Here is a 25,691-nt window from a genome sequence, read left to right on the forward strand (position 1 = left end):
TTATTTGCTCAGGGGTTACTCAATCAGTTAGGGGCTACTTGGTTAGGGGTTACTCGGTCAGGGGTTACTTACTTATTTGGTCAGGGGTTACTCGGTCATTCAAGGTTATTTGATCAGAGGTTACTCATGCGTTAGTTGGCCACACACAAAAGTTGCTGAATAATTTAAGTTCTTTTAAGGTAGTGTTCCCTTTACCTTTACACAAACTTTTATATGTGGCTAGCCACACGGTGTGGCCAGCCACAATTTTTTTTGTTTTTTTAAAGTCGGGGTTACTTAGTCAGGAGTTACTCGGTCAGTGGTTACTCGATCAGTTAGGGGTTACTCACTCGGTCAGTGGTTACTCGATCAATCATGGGTACTTGGTTAGGGTTACTCACTCGGTCAGGGGTTACTCACTCGGTCAGTCAGGGGTTACTTACTCAGTCAGGGGTTATTCACTCGGTTAGTCAGGAGTTCCCATATCATGGCTTCACCCCTGCCAAACACACACAAAAGTTGCTGTTTATAGTGATCTTAATGATCTGCAAAGGCATACAACTGATAGATATTATATTGTTATAATATTTGTCATAGATTTAGGATATATTTTTTATATATTTTGTATACTTATCATACTAGTTTTCTAACGTGATTAGGACTAGTCTTGTAACCCTATATATGTATTCATATGATACACATTCCAATTTAAGAAGTTTTCCGGAATCTATAGTAATACGAAGTTTATGTTACAATAGTAATATATAGTAACCCTATATATTAATAATGTTCTAACCCTTATGCATTTCATGCTTATAGTAATATAGTTTCCTATAGTTTATTACGTAGTTTATGTTAGTAAAGGGGGATTTAGGGGTCGTTTGGTTGGGGGTATTCATCAAAGGGAATGAGAATCAACTGCCCTCATTCCCTTTGTTGTCGTTTGTTAGGTCTTTTTCCCATTCCCTTTATCCTCTTCATTCCCCCAAATCCTTCTAAGTTGATTCCCCACCCCCCTTAGGTATTTTCATTCCCATTCCTTAGCCGCCTCCACCGCATCACCATCTATCCCCCACCTTTCACCGCCCCTCCCCCACCCTCGCCATCCCTCCCCTCCCCCGAAATGCTTGTCGTCCCTGCAAAAACCTAAAAAAACCCTCCTCTCTCCCCGTGAAACGCCCAGCCGAACACCCTAGGTGCAATATTCCCCACCACTGAACCACCTAGCCACCCTACCGCAACCCCTCACCGCCCCACTTTATCCCGAAACCCCTCTTCTTCCCCACTGAAAACCCTAAAAGCTCCTCTCCTTCGCCATCTGCAACGGCTAAGATCTCTCTCCCCTTGTCAGAAAAGCTTTCGCCGCCGAACTTCCTCCTCCACGCGCATTTTCAGTCAATTGATGATAGTAATTAATTGTATAGTGGTATGATGGCGTTGTTGTCAATTGTGCAGCCATTGCTGAGCTCTCTCGAGGGCTAGGTTTTTGTGGGTAGGGAGAGGGGTGGCAGTGGGTTGTAGTGGGTGACTAGGTTGTTGAGATATTCATAGTGGTCGGAGAAAAAAAAGTGAATTGGTAGTTTTGTGGTGGTTGTGATTTCTTTATTGTATAAAACAAACAACATTGCAAAACAAAGGGAATTACATTCCATTCTTTTCCTTTCCCTTGGTTTTAAGTCATTCCCTTTTCCTTTGATGAACCAAACGACCCCTTAGCGAATCGAGAAGAAAATTACAGAATTTTTTTTTTGTTATATATTAAAAAAGTTGCACATGTGAACACATGCATTGATATAGGAAAATATTTACCTTATTTTATGATTTACAATATTTACCTTATTTTATGCTTTCCCTAAATAATACCACAAAAGATCCAATTATCAAAGTACAACTGTTTTTTGAATAAATTTCTACTTTAATGTCCACAAGTATGTGTAGAAAAATCCTTTTTTTAATTGATTCAGCGATTTTTAAAACTGAGTTACTTCAAGTAGCGGTTTTCATACTTCAATTAGCGATTTTCAGTTTTTTCATACTTCAATTAGCGGTTTCTGCTTTTAATTTTTTTTTAAAGAAACTCTAGAGATTTAGCTACAAGAAGTTCTTCAATTCATCTAGAATTTTCTATAATTTCAATAATTACATCTTACTACTTTAAATAATGCTACATATATATATATATACCAAAACTCAAATAATAAAAACTCAAAATTAAGGCATAAAAAAATCAACAAACACTATTCAAAAAAAAATCAACAAACAAAAAACAAAAACAAATTGGACATAACGATAATACTCCGAGATTGATACCACTCAAAAAAAGAATAAAATCGAACCAATTAAGATTGATAATTCTCCAAATTAAACAATAACAAAGCTAAGAAACAGAACAATGATATTTACCCTAACAAATTTTCAATTATAACAATAACAATCACAGTAATATAATAATAACAAAAAATCTCTCGATCCGAGTTTGACTAAAGTCTTGGCTTGAAATGACCCTACCTACAAAAAATAAAATAAATTATCACATAAATTGAGAAAAAAATTAATAGGTGGAGAGTGGGCCCCACCGACGGTGATTGAAATAAAAAGCGTAACTCCGTTAATAGCAAGGTCACTGTAGAGTTACTAGTTACGATAATGTATAACTTCTAAAAGGAGGAGCAAAACGCAATATTAGAGGGTCACTAGAATTTATTATTATTTTTTTAATGATTTGATTTTTGGCTTTGAATAAATATGACGCATAATCCCTCCGTATTTCAATTAGTGCTATACGGTAGGAGTGAGTATGGGTCGGGTACCCGTACCGTTAACACTATCGGTTCAGGTACCCGATAACCAATAACACTAAAAATGATCTCCATTAACCGAACCAATAAGTTCGGGTACCCGAACTTTGAACTTCTGGTACCCGGATTTTCGGATCGGTTATTGGGGTACCCAATATGATATCCAATAATGAAAATTTAGACTTTATAATTTAGTTTTTATGATATCATTCAACACTAATTAACAATAATACAACATGATCATCACTAAATTACTAATAACATTACTAATCATTTAAATTATGAAGTGATTATGAAGTAAAGTAAGAGTTTAGATTTTGGATAAATAGATTTATGTAGGAAAAAAAGAAAAAATTGCTTATCGGATCAGATCGGGTATCCGTTAATTTCAAAATGATACCTGATAATCGTACCCGATAACAAATTATCGGATCGAGTACCTGAACCTTCATGTTTATCGGAACGGGTACCCTAATTTTCGGTTACGGGTCGAATTTTCGATTTTTCGGATAATTTTGCTTAGCCCTACTATGCGGCCGTGTTTTAATAAGTGTTACACTTTCTTTTTGGCAAAAAGCTACATTATAATATCACGAAGTATATCTTTCTCCTTTCATGACCCCCTTTCCTCTTATATTCGTTATTACTTTTCAATAAATTATTAACCCCATTATCTTTCTTTTATAATTTTTTTAATAAAATCTAACTACTCCACTTACCTCTTACTTTATCTAAGTCAATTAAATTGCCTAAAATTATGTACCGATCAGTTAAAGTGTAACACTTATTAAATATGGAAGAAATATCAATTTGTTGCACAATTTTACTTCCCTAAATTTCAATTATTATTATTATTATTATTATTTTTTTTTTTTTTTTTTTTTTTTTTTTTGTAATATATGGAAGGTTAATACTCCGTATGAAATTACTATAAGATACCATTTATTTGCTTCCATATTAATAATTGTAAAAACGATTTTTGCCCTTAATTATGTCCATTATTTGGAAAGTCATTACTCATTACTCCATAATTATAATCATGGGGGTATTAGATACGATTATAAATATTAGGAAAAATAGATATACGATTTTGTAATCATCGAATATCTGTCCTCCTCCTCTCCGACTTGTGATATTTCAGTATTTGTATACTCCATTGAAGAGCTTTCTGAGGTAAGATGTTGTTTCTTTTTGTAATCATCGAATATCAATTTCACAGTTTTATCGTTGATTTAAATTATCAGTATAATTAATTACCGTTAATTTAGTTATCAGTATCAATCTCACAAGTCAATTTATGGCTGCTCTAGAGTCTGCTGTTGAATTATTGGTTATAATTACTATAAAAATTGGTAATTGAATGAAATTTGGTTGGTAAATAATGTGTTGCAGAAGCAGAACCGGTTAGAAGTCGGTTGGTTTTATATGTTTAATATTGTATATTTGTCAAGTTTATCTTGTTAAGAGTTTTAGGCAAGTTGGGTCTTATTTTGTGTATTGTATATATAGAACGTTTTTCCAATTTGAGCTCTAAACGTAAACTATTGACAAAAATGGTTGCGTGGCAAAACTATTTACCAAACTAAGCTTCCAGGGTAAATCGCTGTCTCGGACAGCGTTTTACCCCTGGTTTTTTTTTAAAAAAAAATTCAACTGGTAAACGTTGTCCCAGACAGCGTTTTACCTTCTGTATTTTTTTAAATTCAGTAGGGCATAAAACGCTGTCTCGGACAGCGTTTTATCCTTGGGTTTTTTTTAAAAAAAATTCAATGGGTAAAACGCTGTCCGAGACAGCGTTTTATGCCCTGTTTTTTTTTTTAAATGAAACGCTGTCCGGGACAGCGTTTCATGGCCATATATCAGCATGTTCACTTCAGCAGAATGCGCAAGAACTCAACCTCAACCTCAACGCTTTCCCTCCTCCCTCTCACACTAAACCACGACCGTACTCAAACACCCGCATTGCCGCCGCCGCCCACCCTTGCGCCACCGCTGCTGCCGCCACCTTGCTGCTGCCCTCCTCCCTCTCACACTCACTCACTCAATTTCGTGGTTAGCCCTAAACTGAATTTAGTGTAATTGCATAGTTATTGTGGTTAATTATTGTGAATTGTATGTAATTGCTCTTACTTGTTGTTAATTCATGTCAATTGCATGTAATTGTTGCTAATTATTAATGAAAATGTGGTACATTGTTGATAATTATTGATGGTGATGTGGTACATTGTTATTGAAATTGTTCATGACATTGGTGAAGTTGATGATGGTGAAAATGTTGAAGTTGTTAATGGTTGAAATTGGTGAGAAGAGATGAAATTGTTGAAATTATTGAAATAGTTTAGGTTGAAATTGTTGAAATAATTCAAATTGTTCATGAAATTGTTGAAATTGGTGAAGTTGTTGAAAGTGAAGTTGTTATAGGTGAGAAGAGTCTTATTTCAGTGTTGATAATTTACCTCGCTCTAGATTTCGATAATCCTAAAATGTGTTTTGGTTATGTAGAATATGGCGTCACAAAATGTAGTTTTGTTATGCCGGTGGGGAGGAGAAATTCTGTTTGATGGACCCCGGGTCGAGTATAGTGGGGGAAATATGGAACCACTAACACTAGAACCGAACATGACTATGAATGATTTGATGAATGAGGTTCATAGTAGTATTGGTTCAGACCCGATGACCGTTGACGTACACATTAAAATGAGGTTTGAGACCGGCAATGGGGTTCAAGTGTTACCGGTTTCTACGAATAAGCATGTGAATAACGAACTTTCTGTGTATGATGTGTACACAAATGATGAGGCCGATAGCGGAGAGGAGGAAGATGGACTTCAGAACATGGATGTAGAACCTGCTCGGATGGAAGTGGGCGAGCCCCTGGTTAGAACTCCCATTCCTTGGTTCAGTCAGGTGAACGAGAACTACGAAGTTGATCAGGATTGGGCCGAATCGGGTAGTCATACGTCGTTTGTTCCGGGGGGGAATTTGAGAAGGGGATGTGGTTCGAAAGTAAGAAAGTGCTCCAAGAAATGGTGAAGATGTATTCCATACAGAGGAATCAGTTCTACACCACAATTACATCGAATGAGAGTGTGCTTCATTTGCGGTGCAAGAAAAAATGTGGTTGGATGCTACGGGGTACCAAATCTAGTGAGCACTCGCGTGGCTTCGCCCTAGTCACATACAAAGGCCCGCACCGGGAGAACTGTGTCACGGAAGTACTGTCCACTGATCATGTCCCTAGTCGAGTTCAAATTCCGTTCACCATGTGGTCCCTCTTTCACGACGCTGGACGTAGATACGGGATTTGCACTACTAACTTCTCTGAGACATTCAACAACGTGTTGAAGGGAGCACGGTTTCTACCGATCATGTCCCTAGTCGAGTTAACTTTTCATAGAGTTAACAAATATTTCACTTTGAGAAGGGAGTCTTCTGAGGCAAGATTTGAACAGGGACTTGCATACCCCCCCCAAGGTCACTGCCATTCTAGAGAAGAACACCGCAAAAGCCAGATATCACAGAGTGGATGCGTATAACCGTCGATTGCATATTTACCAAGTTACAACAGAAAGGGGAGACCGACTTGGTAGTAAAGGAGGCCATAAACATACTGTTAACTTTCAGTTAAGAACGTGTACCTGCAACAAACCTACGATATTTCACCTCCCATGTTCTCACGTTCTAGCCGTATGTGCAACGTACTCACTATCAGAGCGGCCGTGGGTTGACCCGGTGCTGCAATCGGAGGCATACACGAGCACATACGCGCCGCAATTCTGGCCAATCCCTTGCGAGACAACCTGGACGCCCTATAACGGTCCTAGAATCATTCCCGACGGGAGCATGTTGCGTGGAATAGGGCGACCAAGGTCAAAGCGCATACGTAATGAAATGGATGAGACTAACCGGCCCGCGAGCAAATGTAGTCGTTGTCACGTTCAGGGCCATAACCGGGCAACGTGTCCATCGAGACCCTCAGAGGACCCATGACTGTTAACTGAAATTCGTTGTAATCGTAGATGGAGGAATTATTTTGTAATAGAAAATTTTGATTTAATAACATTTGGAACATTTTGATTTAATAACATTTGGAACATTTGATCGTTAACATTTTGGTTAATTGCTAATGCGTTAACTCTGTTGGGATTTGTTAAATTGCATGTGAACAGATACGATGGACGGTGAAGATCGTACGCCTGGACCCGTTGACCCTTCTGTGCTTACACTACAGGGCACACACCGCAGCGTTGCCGTATGGGATCAGACGGTAATATTGCATTTGTTTGTTCATGGACTACAGCTTGTTGAGTTTATATGGTATATGATCTTAATTTCTTTCTAACAGGTTGATCCGGCAAAGCAGCTCGTTTGCAGGCATTACACCACCAGGTTCATGGTGGGGTGGGGAATCGATCCTCGCGTTTTGGCGTACGTCGAGTTTGTCGGTTTAGGTGGTTTTCACCGTATGGCGTATAGGGAGATCGATCGAGCGCTTGTCACTGCGCTCGCGGAGAGGTGGAGACAGGAGACGCACTCCTTCCACCTACCTGTTGGTGAGACGACCGTTACGTTACGGGACGTGGCGATTCTTACGCGCCTTCCAGTACATGGGTCTGCGGTGACAGGACACGCGTTAGTCGATCCCGTCGGTTTGGTTGGTCGGGTACTTGGTGTCCAGCCAGGTCCCGCCGATATTAGGGGATCCGGGTTGAGGACCGGCTGGGTCCGTGAGACTTTCCGTGAGCTACCACCAGGGGCTGATGACGCCCAGGTTCAGAGATACGCCCGGGCGTACTTGTTCTTCCTCATCTCGGGCGTGTTGTTCGGGAATAAGAGCGGGAGCCATCTCCAGCTCATTTACGTGCAGCTGTTGGACCACGACTGGGATCATATCCGAGGCTACAGCTGGGGTAGCGCCTGTCTGGCGACGTTGTATCGCCAGCTGTGCAGAGCATCCCACGTAGGTGCTAACGAGATTGGAGGTCCCCTGATTGTCCTCCAGGTACCTCACTTATTTCTGTACCAAAAAAACTATTTCACCACGCACTTACATATTTCATACTGAAGCTAGTTTTGTGTCTCTGTGTGCCAGTTCTGGGCTTGGGAGCATATCCATGTAGGCAGACCAGGCAGACCTGCGATACACCGTCGGGGGGAGCAGGACCAGGACGACCAGTACCAGGCGTACGATGCTCCCCCGCTCCCTACACCGGATGAGGCATATGGTTGCAGGTTCGATACAACTTTCATTGAGTTAGGCTTTATTTAATGCGCGGGGTTGTTAACTGAAACATTGTTCGATATTAGGTGGGTGGTACCCAGGCTGACACATGCTCATGCGGCGAGGGGTCTTCCGTATTACCGAGACGCCCTAGACCGACTCACCGAGGACCAGGTAACAATTTAAAATACAGTTTTAGCTTTTTTGTTTTAACATTGTACTTGTTGCGAACTAACATATTCATAATATTACTGTTGATGTGTATTTACAGGTGACATGGGACCCGTATGTACCTGACTTGGTAGATGCCATGCCTCCACATCTGCTAGACCATCAGGCGGAGTGGCGTGCTAGGGTCCCCCTGATCTGTTTCGAGGTTGTGGAGAGTCACCTGCCCGACCGAGTCATGAGGCAGTTTGGACTACGCCAGACTATCCCACAGGGGTGTGACACTAGTGTACAGCTTCACGGCATTGATCGTCGGGGAAAGGGGGAGACCAGCTGGGCGCTGGAGCATTGGCGTTTCCTTCAGCTATGGGAGCAACGGTTGGAGTTCATCGTTGGAGGTGATCTAATGCAGGGGGCTATGGATCCCGACGATCCGTACATGGTGTGGTACAGGCGTATCACACGACGCTTCATCAACCCCAGCTACGCACCACCATCCACACATTACCATCCAGCATATGACATCATTAGCGGATATGTGAGTTATTATTTTTCTACTCCTTTTCAACAATTTCCATATTTGTATGCCATAGATCTGACTGATCGATGATTACTGCAGGCGGCGGATATGGTGGCGATGGTTGATGCGCTATCAGTCTCCCTTGAGTGCGGACCCACTAGAGCCCAGGTCGAGCAGGTGCGAGATATGGGCGTCGCTACCTTACGGAGATATGGTCACGCTCATCTCGCCCACCGGCGGGACGGTCATGATGGCAACTCACAGTTCGATCTCGGCCAGAGCAGCGGTGGATGTGATCCTACGTCACCCAGACACGCAGAGGATTACAACATCCACAGTACTGCGCCCTCTGGTACCCAGGAGGACCCCTCGTCCAGTCAGCTGACTCCCCCACCGCCCCGAGACCCATTCACCACCGTCACTCATTACAGGCGGCGACGTGTCAGACGGAGGGCCGACACTCAGGAGGCAGGACCTTTACCCCGAATAAATGAGTCGGGCTAGTATTATCTGTTGTATTCCCTGTTATTTTGTGTAATGATGTACATAACACTTATGAAATTAATATAATAAATCTTTTTTGAATGACTCCGTGTGTGCTTTGAAGTTAATTTGGTGGTTGGACTGTTGTTGGGCTGTTTCGAGTTTTCTGTAGTGCTTAAAGTTGACGGAACTCCCAGAATATGGTGGTGGTACGTGGTGGGGAGTGGCGGAGTTGGTGGTCGACGGTGGTGGGGTAGGGCTGTGGAGCTGGCTGTTGTGGTGGCTGTTGGAGGACTGCAGCATGCAAGCTGTTTGCTGAAGCTTGTTTTCTGCCTGGATGCTGGTTGCTGTTTCCAGCAGAAAAGCGCTGTCTCAGACAGCGCTTTATGTTCAAGCATAAAGCGCTGTCTGAGACAGCGTTTTATGTTCAAGCATAAAGCGCTGTCTGAGACAGCGCTTTATGTTGAACATATAAAATAGTTGTAGTTGAATTTTTTTTTTAAAAAAAAAACCAGGGGTAAAACGCTGTCCGAGACAGCGATTTACCCTGGAAGCTTAGTTTGGTAAATAGTTTTGCCACGCAACCATTTTTGTCATTAGTTTACGTTTAGAGCTCAAATTGGAAAAACGTTCGTATATATATGTCGTTAATATCAATACAAAGGCTAAGCCGTTTTCTCCGACCTTTCTCTACTTCAACAGAACCCTTGTAATGGTAGGACGGAAGTATGAAATTGGAGTGTTTGATACTGAAACTCTAGAGCAGGGTACAAAAGTTGGTGATTATCTGTCATGGTTGCTTACTCTTCAACGACTTGTCGGGTTTGTTGATGGACACTCCATGTCTCCACCCCCTTTATACCTTCTTGATCAACACGGCCATCAATATCAGAATCCGTCGTATGCTCACTGGACGCGCACCCAACAGCTTTCGCGAGATGTTCTTGCTAAAGTACAACATTTGGTTAACACGTCTGGTTTATGGACTAGTGATCTTGAGCATCGTTTTGATACTTGTACTTTAAATGCTGCATTACTTCAATTAAAACGAACCTTGATCAACCCCGACACTGCCACTCAGCAAGCTGCTATTCATTCTTGTAATTTGACTGAAATTGTGCGTCAAGTTAAACTTGTTTCGGTAATCTTGCTTCCCTCAGTATTAACATGGCTGATTGGACTAATTTGCCAAAAGATGTTATCATTAAGATTGCAGGTTTTATGTCTTTTTATCAGATTTTGAGACCTTGAAATGGGTTTGTTCGTCTTGGAGATCAGCCGCTAAGGAGGCAAAATTCCAAGCCAACAATTAGCATACACTCCCGTGGTTGATGTTACCCAAGAGAGACAGCTCGTCTAGGACCTGCTGTCTGTATAGCCTTTGCAACTACAAGGTTCGCCATGGGGGCGCCCCCATTACTCACTGTGAGAAACGTTTTTGTTTCTCACAGTGATAGTTTCGTAAATAAAATGTACCACTTTAGTCACGGTGGTACATTTTATTTACGAAATGGATGATAAAATTGCACCACTTTAGTCACGGTGGTACATTTTATTTACGAAACTGCCACTGTGAGAAACGTTAGTGAGTAACAGAGATTAACTGGTTCGCCACATCAATCTCCCAAATACCTTACTAGACAATGACACAAAAAGGTTGTTATCTTCATATGGGTGGTTGCTTTTGACCTTAGAAAGAAATAAGCTCGCTCTCTTCAACCCCTACTCGGGTGCTGTCATACAACTTCCCAAATTTAGCTTCTATTACGAAGTGCACCAGGTTATCAGAAGGCGGCCTGATAAATTCATCTTGTCAGCCAACCCCTCAATCACCTCAGACTTCATTGTCTTCCTTTCTTTGGAGGGCTTTCTTTTTGTACAAAGGAAGATTCCAGCAATGCTACTTTATTGGAAGAATGGGAGTGATAGTTGGATCCCAATAGTGGATCCTGCAATAAGAGAGGATGGTCAAATGATCGCTGATGATTTTGATTTTGAATCAAGTTTCCTTGAATCACCTTGCCGTGACATAACTTTTTATCAAGGAGAGTTTTACGGGGTTAACTTTCGTGGAAAGGTAGTAAAATTTAACATTTCCCAAGATAGTCTATATTATACAGCTATCACTACTTTATTTATTGGAGAAGATGATGAATTATGGTATTATTACTTGGTTGAATCGGTAGGTCAATTGTTGGCTATCTGTCAAGTGTACAAGGGCTGGCTGTTGGCGTACACCACAAGATTTGAGGTACTTGAGCTGGATGGTGAATTTAACAGGGTTGAGGAAGTCAATAGCCTGGGAAACAGAGCAGTTTTCGTAGGTTCCAACTCTTCTTTTTCTGTTGAGGCATCTGTTGCTCATGGTTTTAAGCCTAACTGCACTATAACACTGATGATCATGTAACATGGTTATGGACCGGATCCGGACCTGGTTGCAAAGATATATGCTTCTACAATTTGACGGATTGATTACCAAGGTCCATCACTAATTGGTGAGCTAACTCCATTCATGTGGGTTGAGTCTCCTCATTCATCGGATGCATCTCGTATCTAATCATTCTCATCATAGCCTCTATTCATATTTATTTATTTTATATATTTGTGTCCAACTGTTATTTTCCATATAAAGGTTTAAGGTGTCCATTTTTTTTAGAACAAGTGAGTTATTCTTATCTAGCTACAAATATCAATTACCTCAGAATTTCAAGCGTTTCCTTTCACTTGCTTCATCTTATTTGGGACTAATTTTCTTACATTGAAAGATGAGAAGATGAATAATATATACAGTTCTATGCAATACTCTACTTATTTACATTTGGTTTAGAATGAGCTTGAAGCTCAATAAAGATAATGCATGGTGCCACAACATATTATAATTCTAGCCCAAAAAGGATCCGGTTGGTGTTGTAGCATTGTATGTACTTGTAGTCAGTATCTCCTTTGATACAGCTTGGTTAAATTGATTGTAGGAACTATAAGACACACCTTTACTCTAACTGAATGCGGTAGGCTAACTGGCTAGTCCATTCAGACCCTCTTTTATAATAGAATAACTTTCATTGTTGATGATGGATGGAATAAGGGCTAACTCGTAAAATTGGCACAATACAATGTAAGACGCGGGAGACATTTTAAGCTCCTTCCATCTGTAAATAACAGTCTCATATACTTTGGAGGTGAGTTAAGTGACTATTTTTTGTCAAGGGTATATATAATAGTGAAATCAATCCTTAGGGGTTGGGCTGATGCAACGACGAATTAAGAAAAAACCATGAAACATTATATATGCAGAACCTATAGACCAAATCACGCAATTTACAAATCAAAATGAGCTAGAAACCAATAACTCATGACATGGTTACAGAGCCGACTGATTATAGCTAATCTTATGATTCCTATCCTTTTTAAAAACAATTGTTAGTGGCTCACATGGCACGGATCAGAATTTTCATAGAAGTCGCGGCAAATAATTAGAAACAGGGTTCATCCTTAAAGACTTTTCTCTAAAGTGAGCACAGGCAGATCAAAGGCTTTCATTGACTATTATTGCAGAATTGAGAATGAAACTATGGTTCTATACATGCTAGATCATGAATAAGTAAATTGCATCCAATCTCCAAATTTTGAAGTGTAATATATTTACCAATATAAACATTACATTATACTAAGTTTCAGTATCAAATCCGACGTTCTAAAATCCTTCAGGGGTCAATGGAGGTGCATACATGTACCCTATGCCTTGAAATACCGTTATCGAATTTTCTGTCCATCAACTTTAGCATTGGAAAGGACAGCATCATAGAATTTCTCATCATCTGAACTCTCCGTAGTGTCGATTTTTTGCTTCACTTTGTTCAACTCGCATGCCACCACACTAATTCTAATTACACACGCTCAATTATTTACAAGTAGCAAAATAGAATTCTAACCATAACTTTCCTAATGACTGATTGCGCAACGACTCAATGAGAGAAGTGAACTTAATGTCGCTCAATTCTCTTAAAATAAAATAAAATAAAAAACCAAAAACGGTTGTATGGAAGTGAAATTCTTGTTCTAAGTTCCAACGACAAACAGATTGTCACCACTAGAATTAAACTCAGGCAACTGAACCTACATTAACTATCATTACTCAAACAAAAACAAAAACAAAAAAAAATTGAACGAATCAATTGATAGAGTTACGAGAAACAGAATGTTGGAAAGCTTGATTATATTGAAGAGTATATAAGAGTATTTATAATACATAAGTAAGCTTTAAGCTATGACTAGATACGTTAGAGTATATGTCTAGGTACATTAGACAATAGTTAGGGATATCTTTGACTATCAACCTAAAGAGTAAAATCAAGGGATTATACAAGTAACACAATAACTAATAATGATATGATTATACTTTACACGCCCCCGCAAGACGGACGTTTGGAACGAGAGACTGATCTTGGATATAGTATCGAAATCTTGTTCATGTAGGAAGTGAAGTGTAGGTGAGAAAGGTTGTGTTGTATTGTAATTCTCTGGGAGGGTTTGGAGAGAGTTGAGGATTGAAAGTTTTTTTTTTTTTTTTTTTTTTTTAAGAAACAAAATATATAGAGAGAATAAGAAGTTGCTTAATGGGTGTTTTTCACGATTGTTGTAACACGGAAGCCATTAACTGCAAAATTAAAATGAAGAATTTTTTATTTTTTTTTAAGAAACAAAATATATAGAGAGAATAAGAAGTTGCTTAATGGGTGTTTTTCACGATTGTTGTAACACGAAAGCCATTAACTGCAAAATTAAAATGAAGAATTTTTGCTAGCATGTGCTTGCAAAGTATGAGAGAAGAATAAAAATATAGGGATTCCTTCACAACTATTGAAGGCAAGATAGAAAAAAATGTAATGGTATTGATGGTGGTTTAGAACGGAAAGAATGTTATGTTTCTCCATAATGGTTTTGGAATGAGAATTTCATGTTTGGCAACACTTGGTAGATAAACTACGGGATGCCGAACAGGGATTGTTTCTCCATAAGGGATTTAGAGAAAAAAAAATGATAATTGACATCTCTTGGTATGTGAAATACGGGGTGTCAAAAGAGTTGGTCGAAAAAGTGTGATTTTGGTTGAAGCTTTCCGAGAAGGAAGTTTGGTGTGGTCACCATCATTTGTCGGCGTCAGCAAAGGGTTTTGATAGTGTAGCCATGGTAGTAGCGAAAGCAAAAAAAGATGGATCAAAAGCTCGTGATACCATGATAGAGTTATGAGAAAGAGAATGTTGGAAAGCTTTTTTAACTATCTAAATTACACATCACATCTACATTAACTATCTAAATTGATAAGCTTTTTTAACTTTATTTATTTATTTATTTATGTACATTACATTTTTTTTCTTTTTTATTTTTTTTTTTAAAAAAAAAAAACGGACGAATTTACCACGTTTTCTATATTTGATATTTTTTCTTTTATTTTTTTTAATCGACAAAAACTACAGCAAAATTAAAAAAAAATAAAATACAAAAAATCAAAGGTTGACCGTGTTGAAGATTATGTTCATGCAGATCACTATTCTGTTCAAGCTGATCACTCTCACTTGTAATGACTGAGGTGGCAAGTTGAAAATAGACATTTCCATCCATTGAAGTTAAAATCACACAAATCACCTTGAGTGTTCAAATCGTGAGAGAATTTACATCCGATTGAAGCACTTCCCTGCCGTCCGCAGCTCACTACAGTAGTGGCTCTTGTACCAGCGAGGAGGACGAGGAAGAAGTTTTGCAAGGTCGGAGTTGTCTTCTACGAACCTTCTAATCTCAGCTTCAAGCATCTTGATGTGATTGATGTAGTGAATCGAAGAATAACGACCCACCACTTTGTTGACGATGGTAATAACGGAAACAGAAGTGTTTTCCTCCATGTTTAGTTCCTACAAAATCACAAAAAGAAGCAGAAAGTAAGACAAAAGAATTGTAAATCAAAAATGACGACCAGAAAAAAAAAAAAAAAAAAAAAAAAGAAGTTCACCTGCCGTATATCAGAATTGATGTTTTTCAGTAAAGTTGATTTCAGGAAATCAACTCTTTCCTTCAAGTTATGTAGCTCGCGATTAGGTTGAGAATTCTCCATAACACGAGAGAAGAGAGAAATGGAAAAGAAATTGAGAGAAAATAAGAGAAGAGGAACAGAAAAATGGGGGAGAGAGAATGAGAGGGAAAAAAAAGAGAAGAGAGAGAAACAGAGAAATGGAGGAAAGAGAATGAGAGAAAAACAGAGAAATGGAGAAAAGAAATGAAGAGAAAAACAGAGGAATGAGATAGGCGGGAAATTGGCTTTTATAAAAATATGAGCGTGGAGGTTCACACGTGTGAATTGCTGTTTTCTTCTTTTTTTTGTTTTGTTTTTTTAGGCAAAAGCTAACGAGCGTCCCCAGGGTTAGATAAGAGAACTAAAATTTAAAATATTAAAGTAAAATTAATATTAATTACACCGATTAACGCATGATTTTGTCATGCATTCCGAACTTATAACTATTTTAAGTAATACATTAAGAGCAAGATTAGCCCTAGGTCTTAAAACTCTAGGTGACATCATCAATTTTTGAATTTGTGGTATTAGGACTAGACTTTATTTTTTTTGTATGCATTTATGTGGCTTGGTTTTAACAAAATCTCAAGTGGATTTTTGAAAATTCAAGACTCAAATTAACACTTACACGGTGTTTTTACCTATATACACATCAAAACACAACGTTTTGATTAAAAAATTAATTAACTTTTTTTATTTTTAAAAACATTAATTATTTTATTTATATAAAAAAAATTGTAATTGTAGGTTGTAGTTTTCTTTTGGAAATAAAGTGTATGCATCCAGCTGCAGCAAGACTCACTCAAAAACCTGAAAAGCATCCATACCCATCCTTGGATTTTGGACCTTCATTTTATAAACATGTTACTATGTATAAACAATTTTAATAATATAAAAAAATTAGTTTTAAAAAGTGAAGTAAGCAACTATTTGTGGGAAAGTGATATTTGAATTTAGATCAATAATTTTACATTAGTCAGTATTTACATTTACAACTATTTTAATGCAATATGTGTGTGTGTTTTTTTTTTAAAAAATTTTTTTCATGTATTTTAAAAATTTTAATTTCATGTAATTCCATTATAATTTATTTTTATGAATTATATTATTTTTTATGAATTATATTATTTTTTAGCGATGACATTTAAATAAGATTAGCAATTTGTAACACTAATGTGAATTTTAATATTAAAATATAATATTTTAAATGGAAAAAAAATGATAAATATTTTAAGGAAATCTAAAATGAGTCTTAGAGATGAAGAGATATTAAGATAAGATTATGCTAATCTTGTTCTAAGTAGTTATCTAACGCCGCAAACGCTTATTAGCAAATTTTTATTTTTTTTAATAAAGAATTGTTTCTCATTCATCCATTGAAGTGGGTTAAGTGAGTAAGTGTTACATTGAAGCGCATTTCGAATTCCGACCATTCTCTTATCTCCTCATTGAAGCGTATCCGAGGTAAATTTTTTCTTTATTCATTTTCAATTATCGAATATCAAATTCATAAGTTAGGGTTTGTCGTTAATTTAATTGTTGCGTGTGCTACCAAATTGGCGTTAATGATGCTAGTAATTGCATTTTGCATTTCATATTTCCAATTTTTTCTGCTGGTAATGGCACTTTAAATCAGTATTTGTGTTCCTCCTAATTCCCCAATTGTATATTATCACCGGTGAAATTATGATTTATAGTGGGTTTTGTTTTTGTTTCTAAAGTTATGGAATAATGGCAAAATTTTGCAACAATGAGTAATTTTAGTGACTTATATCTTCTATATTTTTTAAAGCCAAACATTGGAAACTTGTGTAAATCACAATGATGTTGCTGCATTAAAGTCAAGGAGAAATCGTATGGCAAAACTCCAAAAACGTCAATAACACAAACCCAGGCTTGCCACAACAATGGCGAAACACCGGCAAATAGCCAAAACCCACCTTTTTTTTTTTGTGTATTTTACAAGTTTATGAACCAAACATATCAGATGATTTAAATTCTTTGCTGGTATAAGTTACTGTGATTGTTCTGAATGCTTCTTTAAATGTAAGATGACTTTGCTGAAGCTGATTTTTCAATCAAACCCTTGGCCAAACATTGTTATCAAATTGAAGTTGGCTCGTTGTTCAAGCTTTCCAGTTTCCACAATTCCTGTTGGAAATTTTTATAAATAAATTCAGTGGGTGTTTCTGATCAATACTAATGTGACCGTTAATTGATTATCTGATGTCTAAAATATCTTCTTTGTGTATGTAGTGACTTTGTATACATTTTTCTTATTATTTGGGTCTTATATTCTCTTGAAAAAGACATGGACATTGTATAAAGAAGTCATATAATATCATGAGATCTATAGAAAAGCACTCATATACGATGCAAGTGACTTGAAAGTCGAGGCCTTCCATTGTTATTTGCTTTTAAGATGATGGGCGAGTTTTATTAGTTTCTTATATATTTTAGGAATTACAATTACTGTTTTTTTCATCTTAGAAGTCTGTTGTATTTGGGAATGAAACAGGATTTTTTGATACTGGAACCTAATTAGATACAGTATTTATGTCACAACTCACAAGGAAACGATTTAGATGCTCGGCATGCTCAGTAGCTTCGATCTAATGATGGCATTGTTTTTAAGAGTTTTGGAATCATTGGGATGATGTTGATGATTATTATTTTCCTTGTAGTTTGTTTTGTTATTTTGAGATGAAGGGTTTTCCTTGTTTGAAAATAGTGGAGTACCTTTTGCTAAGTTTTGACTTTGACAGTACATAGGATGTTGTGGTTGATCATTAGAATTAAGTTACCAATATACTCAACATTTTTGTGTTATTGTTTTGATTTATTTGATTGGGTTTAAATTGAAGTAATTACTACGGGGTTTGGTTGCTAATTAAACTCCTTTTTTCAGACTGTTCATTAGAATTGCTCAAATTCTGCCATTTTTGTTCTGTCCATATATCTTCTTCTCTAACCTTCCACTTTTTCTGTTTCTGATTTTTTTTTTAAATTCTTTTTTACGTTAGGGTTTATGGCAATGGAAATTGACAAGACTTCATCTCTGAAGTAATCACCATTTTTAAGAAGCAAAGAAAAGATCGAGGCCAAATGGGGGATCAAGGACATTCCTGTAATGCCTATATTCCAATGTAATTCTCCAGATTCTTTCAGCACATTAATGTCAAATGGCATGGTAAATCTAACTTACAATATCCTATGTTTATATGATCCATTCACTTTCCTGAATCTTTCAGGGCATAGATTTCCTTACCAAATTAACTTTCCTGTAGGATTTGCATAATCTGCCTTAATTACCTTATGTGATTTAATATCTGACAGTTTGATTTATTCACCCTTGGTGATTATTAGCACACTCTAAAACTAATTTTATCATCACTTTTCCAACTTGCTTCTTAGATTTTTGATGCTTGCTGATGTTTTAATTGTAGATTTCTGCCATTTTCTTCTGGCTAGTGTTATTGCTGTGTGTGTGGGTGGGTTTTGGGTGGGGGGGGGGGGTTGTTAAGCTAGGAGACATGTAAAAGCCGGTGCACTACTTTTCTGATTTAAGTTTGCACGCAAGCTTTTAAGCTTTATATTGTGGAATGTTTGGAGTGCTATCCATGCATAATTCCAAGGCTATCCTGGTCATATTCAGGACCACAAAACTCAGAAGATGTTACCCTCAGTTTTGAACAATAAGGATGAAGCTTTACTACCATCCCAAGAGTCTGATGCTGATTATGTCATAGAAGTTTCAGGTGCGATCAACAGTAATGCAGCATTTTATAGGTTAGTTTCATGACTTTTGTCATTCTGTGTTTCAACTGATTGCCCAACTAGCTGAAGCAAAAGGTATTTGACAATCACCTCTTTCTTATAGTTTCTTGTGAAATATGCTGCTCAACCAGCATCTCATGCTTACACGACTTTTTCACAACGTTCTCCTCCAGAATCTGCTGCAAATGATTTCTTATACAAGTTAACCAAATTAGAGTACTCATTGTATGGGTGAATTTTCAAATGCCTAGAATGTTAAGGGGTTTTATCTTTTCTTTTTTTTTCAGTAGTTAATGTACAGTCATCTATGGTTGTCTCAGAATCAGCCTTGCTGCTCCACCAACTTCAGTTGCTGTTGACAGAATTCCATCAGATTATGTTAGACAAGGCTTCATTTTAGCTTTGACTCTAAATGATGGAAGTAATGGGTTTGGCGAGGTGACTGGCTATATGATTGTATTCGATTTATATATGATGAACCATTGCATTCCAAGTGATAGAATTGAAAGTTGTGTTCTTCTGAATATGCAAGCTACTGGTAAATCATAAAAATAAAAAAAAAATAAAATAAAAAAAATAAAAAAATTGTCTTGTATATCTTATTAACAGATTGCACCTCTTGCAATGCATGAAGAAAATTTACAAGATGTGGAAGAACAAATGTGTTTCCTTCTCCATGCCCTAAAAGGAGCTACTAATTGCTATCAGCTTCCCCTGTTGAGAGAGTCCTTTTCTGTGGATATGGAAAGTTACTGCAGTTCCGGTAAGATATCTAGCAATCACCGTTATAATACAAATTTTTGTTTACTCTTTTATTTTGCATCCCTTGCTGAATGGCAAGAAAAACTTAACCATGCATTACATTTGACATGCTAGTGAGCATAGATGCATCATACAGCGAATTTAATTTGAAGCCTTTGGTTGTCCCAAATTTTCTACTTCTTCCCTCTGAAATGTAAAAACACTAAAAAGTAAGATGACTTCTTGTGCTATAATAGCGTCACAACTCCTAACTTGTAAGAGCCTGTGGATTACACACATTTAGCAGTATTTGATGCTTAACTCTAAAGTCTAAACCCAAGAGAACTTACTTTGGCAGGGTTGAAACAGTAACCATAAGAATGTTTGGGAAGTAAATGTTACTATCAGGGGTCCACTTGAATTTGCAAGTACTGTCTTTGCTCTTGTTGAAGAAGGATTTTGTGCTATTAAATTAAAGGTAATGCAATGAAATTTGAGATATTTGTTCCTAATTTTAGAGGGACAAACAAATGAGTTTGATGGTATTTGGGTGTCATAAGAGATACAATTTTGATGTAAAAACTAGATAATGCCCGAGCCAATGCTCGGTTTATGAAATTAATACAGAAAAGTAATTGAAATATAGAAGTCTCTATATAAATGTAAGTCAATAGTCAACCCATAAATAATAAATAATGAAGTTTGTTAATTATTTAATTTGAAGTGTGTAAGAAAATGTGCATAATAATAAATAATTAGATAATAATGCTCTTAGGAAAATTAATATATACAAGTATGTAAAAAAAACTATAAAAATAAAAAAAAATAAAAAAGAAAGAAAGAATAAAGCAGAATTTAGGAGGGAAAATTCCCTCCATAAAATATAATGCTGTAGTATAGAGTAATAGATTGTTTTGAGGTGTTTTTGATAAGTTTGTAGGAGTTTTCAAAATGGTTGAAGGAGTTGAACATTTAAGGAATAGTATATTAGTTATTATTTATCTTTACTGACTTATGTTGGCTCAAAGCTGTGACTTGCAGCTTAATCTGCAGTTTCTAAGACCTGATATGACTGTTGTGTATTCTCACAGGTAGGTCGCAGAGATGATATAATGGAAGATGCTGCAGCTTTTAATGAAATAAGAATAAATATTGGTGCTGGGGTGAACTTCGTGTTGATGCTAAGCCGTAAATGGACCTATGAAAATGCTATCATGTTAAGGATTGTGGCTTACAATATATTGAGCCAATTGAGGTATGCCTAATAGATTCTTAATTCTGTTATCTGTTTCATGTGATAAAAAATATTCTTGCTTGTTTGTGGGTAAAAGATTATCTTGTTATGTCCCTTTTTCTATATCGGACGGTTCTTTATGACGATTCATGTTAGATGACCCCAAATCATGTTGTTGTTTGTTTGTTTGTGGGTAAAAGATACACACTTTTAAGCACTGAGTTTGCAGTGTTTCCTCTATAAATCTCATACGCTTCTATTTTATTGCAATCTTTTTATAAAATGCTGAAAGGTGGAAGAGATATGGTTTTTCTGTTGCTTGATTGATCTGTATTTTATTGCAACCTTCTCTGAAAGTTCGACTTGACTGATTTTTCCAAATTTCAATACACATCCTTGATCATTAATGTCTTTAACTACTTAGTGGAAATGATTAAAAGTTAAAAAAATTACATTGACATTACTCCTAACTAGATCCTACGTACTAGGTTTTTTTTTTTTTTTTTTTTTTTTTTTATACGAATCGTACAATACGGTCAAACTTGTTGTTTTATTTTGACCACATTGAAAGTAAGTGGAGTTAAACAATTAAGAACAGGGGAAGTTTAAATTTTAAGATTGAAGATCAAGGAACTTATTGCAACTTAACTTGATTGTGATTTTTGGTTGGATGATATGAACACAGATCTTTACATTGTAGAGAAGTAAAACACTTTGGTCAAGTTAAACCTACCCTGGGTTGGAATTTATTGTTGTTTTAACATTATATTTTCACTTATTTAGGAACCTGTACAGTGTGAAGAAGGAATTGTGAGGTTCTGTGAAGATACTGGCTTGCCAGTTGCATTTGATGAAACTATAGACAACATTCAAGGAATTTGGCCAGATTCACGCATCCAGGAGCGGTGGCTCTTGTATATTCAGCCTAATTGCACTAATGTTTTGTTTTTCATTACGCTACAAACTTGCAAGTGCTTCAGTGGTTTTTTCCTCTCTATCACTGAATTGGTTCACAATAAGCTATCACCATATTTTCATCATCTTTCATTATATTACCTAGCTTCTTATAGACTAATTTTCACCTCAACAATCTTTTGCTAGATTTAGGCACATAAATTTTGAAATCAACAAAGATTAGATGCAGTTACCTAAGATGATCATGTTTGTGGTAAACTTGTGGTGGTTCTTGATGACTGATACAGGATTCTTAACTTGCCGCTGTATCTTGGCCCCGAAATTTCAGCCTTTCCTACTTGTAGAGTTGTAGCTACTTTTTTCTTTCTCCTTGTCCAAAATAACAAAGCTCAAAAGTTTAATGATTTTTTGCTATTAGCATGTAAGAGATGTTACTGAATACACTGATAAGAATTTGCTTTGGTAACACTTCTCTGCTAAGATTGCCGTTTTTTCTTCTGTTAGGTGATTAAGCCAAGTGTTGTTGGCGGGTTTGAAAATGCAGCAGTAATTGCATGATGGGCTCATATTAAGGGAAAAGTGGCTGTTGTGAGTGCAACCTTTGAAATTAGTCTCGTATTGTCTTCCTATGTTCAGTTTGCATGTTATCTTGGGATGAGAGGTGCAGAAATATCCCAAGCAATAGATCTTAAAACCGACAAAATGTGTAGCTCATGATTTTGGAACATACAAATGGCTGAAAGAAGATTTAACGCTTGATCCACTTGTTATAGGAGCATCAATTGAGGATGCTGATCGTGCTTATCAGCTTGGCATGCAAATAGAGGATTGTTCTTAAGTGTTCAAGATGCAAGAGATGGGAGAAAGTAGAGATGTGTGTACTGGTAACCTTCTTAACTTAATTTATTAGTCGGAAGCATAAAGAATGATAGAATAAAATGTTGGCAACTAAAGTCTAGATATGTACTTGGTGTATTTTCTTAAGGTTCTGATTTTCTGATCTTCAAAATGTAGAACTAGTACATAGTAATCGCAGATTATGCTACCATCATTTTCCTCTTAGAACAACTAATCATTGTTTTTCAGAATTTCAAATCCAGACTTATCATAGAACCATTTTCTCTGGCATTATTTAGTGAGCATTCTCAGACCCTGCCTGAGGCGAAAGTGGCAAGGAACCAGAGAGTTTCACCATTGCAGAGTTTTTATTGGTAAAAATGGCGGCATTTGACTGCAGACCTCCAGCCTTCTCCTCTCTCTCAAATCTTCTTTCAGCGCCTTTCATTTGCAGTTTTTTTTTTTTTTTTTGGCTTCTGTTTATAAAAATTTGCCATTTTGTTTAGCTTTTAGAGGTTTCTTTCTATCCACGGACCACGGCTACAATATAAATTTTTTTTTTTTTGTTTTTGTATGGGTATTAATTGTAATTTTGTTTGCTTTTGTATGGGTATTGATATTTCTTCATTTGCATATATGATCCGAAAAACAAATGCTTGTATTGGACTTACTTTCTCGTGCTCGTGTCAAGTGGCCAAGTGCTAAGTCTATGCACCACTTAGCCCACTATAATCAACTCACATCCTTTTTATTTTTATCCATATGAGATAAATCACATACATAACATTAAAGTTGGAAATAATTCCAACATAAACAAGTTACCTTAAACTTATTTTACGATCAATTATACATAATTTAAGTCTTTGAAGAGAACATATCAAATTATCGCTACATCATACAAGTAATTTTTAATCTGTACATAAATAAAAATAAATAAACAATGCTTTTCAAAAATCATAAAGTTCGAGGTTGAGACAATTTAGGACCTTCCATTCTTTGCAATGGTAGCTTAATTGTTTTTTTTTCTCCTAAATGACATATACCATAGTTTTCATCATTTCATGCATGCAATGTGACAGATTTGGCAAGTGGGGCGGCAACAGTGAATCAAAGATAACTTGCTCCATAAAATCTCCTCATTGCTAAATTTGTAATCTTCTTTACGTCTTAACAAAGTTCTCTACCATTACTTAAACCCCTTCATTCTTCTATTCATAATCATCCCACAATTTATAAAAACCAATTTTATCAGCAAATTAAACCCAATTAAATAAATAAATTACATAATTTTGCTAAAAAAAATAAAAATGGGGCACAAGCATGGTCATGATTGGGGCCCTGTGTTTATTGCAACAATCTTGTTTGTTCTTCTTTCACCAGGGTTGCTGTTTCAAGTGCCAGGTGGCAAAAGGTGCATTGAGTTTGGGAGCTTCCGTACTGGTGGGGCAGCTATTTTGATCCATGCTCTTCTATACTTTGGCCTTATTTGTATCTTCTTGATTGCCCTTGGAATTCACATGTATTGGGGTTAATTGATCAAGATCAATTACATTGCATTCAACCCATATTGTTCCTATCTTTATTTTATTTTCTTTGTTTTGGGAGGTCGGTCGAGTTTTATTGCAGTATTAATTTCTATTTTAAATTGAAAAAACCGCTCTTTTTACGTATTATTATAGTATGTTGGAAAAATATACGAAATTTTAAGAGGATGTAATAAAGTGGTGGTTCAGAGTCATTGAGTGTGTCTCTTTTGTTATTTATCGAATTAATTAAAGAACCATTTGTCATTGTTTTCTAGTTATTTTAAATTTGTACATGTTTATTGTTGGCTTTTATTACGGCAATTTATAGTCATTATAATTTTGTTGGCTTTCCCTCTCATAGCTAATTATCCAATGGTAGAAAAGCCCCACGAATTTGAACTAGTACTCAAAGATATGACCTGCTACCAATGCATATTTTAATGGAATGGATAGCAAAGGCGATTAATCAAATCTCAAAAATTAAATGCACCTAAACTTGATGCTAAATGTTTTGATGCTACAATTATTAGGTAGTAGTTTAAACTCATTGAGTTAGATTATGTACAAAAGAATTACTTGTACATATATAATTACCCATTCAAATTTTGAGAGTCCATATATATGAATGTATGATAATAAAAACATGAAGTATTATCAATTAGCTTAATCTATTAAAAGATGCGTTTAAACGTCTAATCATTATTTAATTCTCATCATAAAATTTTAGCGGTATAATTTCTGAATATAAACTAAAATTTTACTCTATGATCTTGCCATTTAGATAAACATGCATGACTCCAAGTGCATACGGTATTTTATTCTCTTGCAAAATACTTCATATATCCTTAGTCATATTGATTGTGCATTTACAATTAGCACCAAGAAAAAGAGAGAAAAGGTAGAGAAAAAAACTTTCTATTCGTGATAAATGCATTTAAGTACGGAATAGACTGATTATTAGTTAAAACCAATTTCCTTATAGATATTACTTTTTTTTTTTTTTTTTTTTTTTTGAATACAATCTTATAGATATTACTAGTGCTTTTACTTTTATGACAAAGTGACGAGTGGGACTATATTACTCGTATTTCCTATCTTTGAGGCTACAAATTTAACATTTTTTTTCTACAATTTTCGAATAATATAAGAAGCATTATAAATTACAAATAGGTGTGGAAAAATTTAGATTTGTGATCCATCTATAATTTCTACATTTTCTCTACAATTATACCCAGCCTTTCTATAGTTTCAATATCTCCCTCTCAAAGATCTTGAAGATCAACCTTATTACAAACAAACAAACCAAAAAAAAAAAAAAAAAAAAAAAAAGAAAAGAAAAGACAAAAAGACAAAAAGAAAACATAAAAACAAAGTTACATTATTGAACGATTATCTGTATACCATAATAATAATAATAGTAATGCA

General features: G+C 36.3%; 4 protein-coding genes across 11 annotated transcripts; all 4 read left to right on the forward strand.

Moving 5' to 3' along the window:
- Positions 1-3,495: 3,495 nt before the first annotated feature.
- LOC110711149 lies at positions 3,496-10,635 on the forward strand. Its single transcript, XM_021889533.1, has 2 exons — positions 3,496-3,950; positions 9,872-10,635. The coding sequence occupies exon 2, from the start codon at positions 9,882-9,884 to the stop codon at positions 10,410-10,412; it is 531 nt and encodes a 176-aa protein (XP_021745225.1). The 5' UTR covers positions 3,496-3,950; positions 9,872-9,881; the 3' UTR covers positions 10,413-10,635.
- Positions 4,543-9,332, forward strand: LOC110711140 (serine/threonine-protein phosphatase 7 long form homolog). Its single transcript, XM_021889523.1, has 7 exons — positions 4,543-4,829; positions 6,947-7,044; positions 7,123-7,779; positions 7,870-8,009; positions 8,085-8,172; positions 8,270-8,704; positions 8,786-9,332. Exons 1-7 carry the CDS (start codon positions 4,547-4,549, stop codon positions 9,188-9,190), a joined length of 2,106 nt encoding a protein of 701 aa, XP_021745215.1. The 5' UTR covers positions 4,543-4,546; the 3' UTR covers positions 9,191-9,332.
- Positions 10,636-16,505: 5,870 nt separating the features above from the next.
- Positions 16,506-24,520, forward strand: LOC110711159. 8 transcript variants are annotated; one of them, XR_002509288.1, is made up of 7 exons: positions 16,506-16,700; positions 18,260-18,426; positions 18,892-19,025; positions 19,334-19,551; positions 19,648-19,776; positions 20,846-21,009; positions 21,772-24,520. XR_002509288.1 is itself a non-coding variant. In XM_021889543.1 (6 exons), the coding sequence occupies exons 2-6, from the start codon at positions 18,367-18,369 to the stop codon at positions 20,860-20,862; spliced, it is 558 nt and encodes a 185-aa protein (XP_021745235.1). In that variant the 5' UTR covers positions 16,506-16,700; positions 18,260-18,366; the 3' UTR covers positions 20,863-24,478. The 8 variants fall into 8 exon arrangements, 2 of the variants coding, with proteins under 2 accessions (XP_021745235.1, XP_021745253.1); XR_002509293.1 differs by having other exon boundaries at positions 22,408-24,520; XR_002509301.1 differs by adding an exon at positions 20,113-20,232 and having other exon boundaries at positions 20,846-24,478.
- LOC110711199 lies at positions 23,952-24,540 on the forward strand. The gene has a single exon (XM_021889581.1). It carries the CDS (start codon positions 24,048-24,050, stop codon positions 24,270-24,272), a length of 225 nt encoding a protein of 74 aa, XP_021745273.1. The 5' UTR covers positions 23,952-24,047; the 3' UTR covers positions 24,273-24,540.
- The last annotated feature ends 1,151 nt before the right edge of the window (positions 24,541-25,691 follow it).

This window comes from Chenopodium quinoa, unplaced genomic scaffold (assembly GCF_001683475.1).
Source record: "Chenopodium quinoa cultivar QQ74 unplaced genomic scaffold, ASM168347v1, whole genome shotgun sequence".
In the NCBI taxonomy this organism is placed as follows: Eukaryota; Viridiplantae; Streptophyta; class Magnoliopsida; order Caryophyllales; family Amaranthaceae; genus Chenopodium; species Chenopodium quinoa.

Coding starts and splice junctions, on each gene's coding strand:
- LOC110711140 (XM_021889523.1), top strand. CDS start 4,547: ATGGGTAAAACGCTGTCCGAGACAGCGTTTTATGCCCTGTTTTTTTTT. Junction 4,830..6,946: donor CTCACTCACTCAATTTCGTG/GTTAGCCCTAAA, acceptor GCATGTGAACAG/ATACGATGGACGGTGAAGAT. Junction 8,173..8,269: donor ACCGACTCACCGAGGACCAG/GTAACAATTTAA, acceptor GTGTATTTACAG/GTGACATGGGACCCGTATGT.
- LOC110711159 (XM_021889543.1), top strand. CDS start 18,367: ATGCCTATATTCCAATGTAATTCTCCAGATTCTTTCAGCACATTAATG. Junction 18,427..18,891: donor CATTAATGTCAAATGGCATG/GTAAATCTAACT, acceptor GGTCATATTCAG/GACCACAAAACTCAGAAGAT. Junction 19,552..19,647: donor TCTGAATATGCAAGCTACTG/GTAAATCATAAA, acceptor CAATGCATGAAG/AAAATTTACAAGATGTGGAA.
- LOC110711149 (XM_021889533.1), top strand. CDS start 9,882: ATGGTAGGACGGAAGTATGAAATTGGAGTGTTTGATACTGAAACTCTA.
- LOC110711199 (XM_021889581.1), top strand. CDS start 24,048: ATGGGGCACAAGCATGGTCATGATTGGGGCCCTGTGTTTATTGCAACA.